At 62.8% G+C, this 2,622-nt stretch overlaps 1 protein-coding gene across 1 annotated transcript; it reads right to left on the bottom strand.

Annotated features, from left to right (window-relative positions):
• Positions 1–197: 197 nt before the first annotated feature.
• On the bottom strand, positions 198–1,689 carry VDBG_07514 (conserved hypothetical protein; the record flags this gene model as incomplete). Its single annotated transcript, XM_003002009.1, has 2 exons — positions 198–421; positions 486–1,689. 2 exons carry the CDS (start codon positions 1,687–1,689, stop codon positions 198–200), a joined length of 1,428 nt encoding a protein of 475 aa, XP_003002055.1.
• Positions 1,690–2,622: the final 933 nt, after the last annotated feature.

The raw sequence follows: 2,622 nt of genomic DNA, 5'->3' as shown, positions 1-2,622 counted from the left end.
GCTGCGCGCATCGACGCAGTCGTAGAAAGAAGCAATGAAAAACGCCGCCCTGAGAGAGGGAACGTGCTCCTCGTCTACCTTGCGGACCGTCTCGTCGCTGAGGCGCCACCAGTCCATCTCGACCTCTTCGTCCTGCACAGCGGCCTCCGCGTCTTCTGCTTCCGCCTTCGCCTCCTGGTTCCCGGCCTGCTCGACGGCTAGGGGTTTGAGCTCCATGCCGCCGCCACCGGCCGTCGCCTGCAGGTCGTCGGCGTCCATATCCTTTGTCGGCGCGACTTGCGTCGGCGGGGAGGAGCGCGGAAACTTGCGGTAGCAAATGTAGTGGCCGTTCTCGTGCCTGCCAAAATGCGTGACCACGGCCTGCAGCTCGTACAGGGGACCCGTGATCTTGGACTGGCCCTTGTCACCGGCGACCATGGAGCTGCGCGGGTTGAGCAGCCACTCCTCCTCGTCCGGGCGCGCAGGCTTGACTTTGGGCAGCCCACCACGGCCACTGCTCCCACTGGTGCCGGCCTCTTCGTCCGGCGTGACGCGCGCGTAGGTCCCCGCGCTGCCGAGGCACCACGGTCCTAGGTCCAGCGTGGGTGGAAACCGGACGGCGGCGCCGTTCTTCCACATGTGACCCGTGTTCTCGTCAAAGGCGGAGCGGTTCATGTGTATCGCCAGGCTCTGCGGCGGGCGCGCGATGACGGTCTGCTTCGTCTTGGTCGAGGTGACCTTGTGGGATGCCGAGACTTTGCACTTCTCCGTGATGGTCTTGTCTTCGAAGTCGTCATTCTCAAACGCCTCCTCAACGGCGGCGAGGCGGGATCGGGGCATCTCGCTGCCCGTTCCGGGGTTACGCTCGATGAGGATGTTGAGGAGCTTGCGCACCTTGAGAAGGGTGCACTTGCCGCACTCGACACCTTCGATGGATTCGATGTTGGCGTACGCGTCGAGGAGTTCGTAGAGGTCGTGCTCGGCCGAGTTGAGGCCCAGGCTGAGGGTCAGACAGTTGAAGGGGATCATGGCGAGGCCGTCCGAGTGGCCGCACTGCACGCAGGCGACCCTCTGCGCGACGAGGCCTTCGAGGGGGTTCCTGGCGAGCTTGGCAGCCGAGCTTGCCCTCGACAGGGTGGAAACGCTCTGGTAGCCGCTGTCGTCGCTGTGCTGGCTCAAATTGGTATCGTCCGGGGCGCTGGCTGTGGTGGGTGCCGCTGTGGCCGTTGCGCTGGCGTCGAGCGACGGCAAGCTGTTTTTACGCATCCCGGCCTTGGCAATCTCCTTGTCAATCTCGTCCAGCAGCTTGGAGAAGTATTCCTGCGCATCCTGCTGCTGCCAGGTGCTCATGTTCTTCAGGGAACTGGGCGTCCACAGCGTTCGCCCATTGTTCTCGACGCTGTTGAGGTCTGCAATCAAGCCACGCAGCGTGGCGGTGGCGTCATAGCGCCTGCGGTCGAGGTCGGCGTCGCGAAGCTGCTCGGAGAGGTACCGCGGCAGGGGCTTCAGCGAGGCGAGCCCCTGGAGGATGCTGTTCTGGTAGCACGAGTTGTCGAGGTTGCCGAGGCCCGGCGGGCTCTCCGAGTCGCCCTTGAAGGCCATCATGGCGCCCGACATGGAGGTGAGGCCACGCTGGCCGGCTTGCGAGACGGTGTTCATGATGCCGCCGCCGCCGCCAGCTCTGTCTATGCCGAGAATCTTCTGCATCATGTCGCTCTTCACGGCATGCGTGCGCGCAGGGCCCTGCAGCATCGGGCGCGGGGCCAGCGGCGGGGCGCAGCCAGTTCTCGAGGACGTAGAGCAGCCGGTAGGGCAGGACGTGGACAAGGGCGTCCCACAGGGCGCCACCTCGAAGGGAGGTGGTGAGGAGGACGGTGGTGACGAAGAGGGCGGCGAGGGAGATGAGGAAAGTCGGTTCGTAGATTCTATCTCTAATGGTATCGAGCGTATAGGGCGATCGGAGGGCATCGGGGTTCTGGAAAAGGTAGCTCGGATGGGATCGTTGGGAATTCATGCTGGAGGTGTTTCGTGGCGATGCGACACGTGAAAGCCCGTCGCAGATGGGATGCAAAGAGAGGTGCAAGGGCGTCGTTGTTTTGACGACGTTTAGCTGAATGAAAAAGAGACATGAAATTCCATGCTGAGAATGGGACAGGCCGGTACTGGTACCGTACGAACCGGGGTGATAGGCGAAGCTGGGGAGGATGTCGAGAGGCGAGGGGGATGGGAAATGCAGAGCAGTCAGAGATGCAGGTAGTTGTGAAAGGGCCAGCACAGGCAAGAGGGCAGGCAACCTGGAGCGGGAGCACTGTAGACCTGGACCCCCCTCAGACCTGGACCCCCCCCCCCTCCCCCAAAGCCCCCGAAGCCCCCCTCTATTTCTTGCGCCCTTCCTTGCCTTGCGCTTTGGCCTGCCTTGGGGATGCATTTGTGGTGCGTGACGGCAGATAAGATAAAGGAATTTTCTTGAACCCCACGTCTTTGTCCGCGCCAGAAAGAGAATGTGCGATGTAGCGGGCGGTCTTCGCCGTGCCGAGCTCCTCTCTTGCACCACGGCGCGATCCAGGCACCGGTCTCAGAAGAAACCACATGGCGAACCCGGCATCTCAAAAAAGCGAAGGATTGTTGCCCCATGCTGTCAGG

This window comes from Verticillium alfalfae, genomic scaffold (assembly GCF_000150825.1).
Source record: "Verticillium alfalfae VaMs.102 supercont1.10 genomic scaffold, whole genome shotgun sequence".
Classification (NCBI taxonomy): domain Eukaryota; kingdom Fungi; phylum Ascomycota; class Sordariomycetes; order Glomerellales; family Plectosphaerellaceae; genus Verticillium; species Verticillium alfalfae.
Note: the sequence above shows the minus strand (reverse complement) of the source record. Positions and strands in the feature narration are given on the sequence as shown.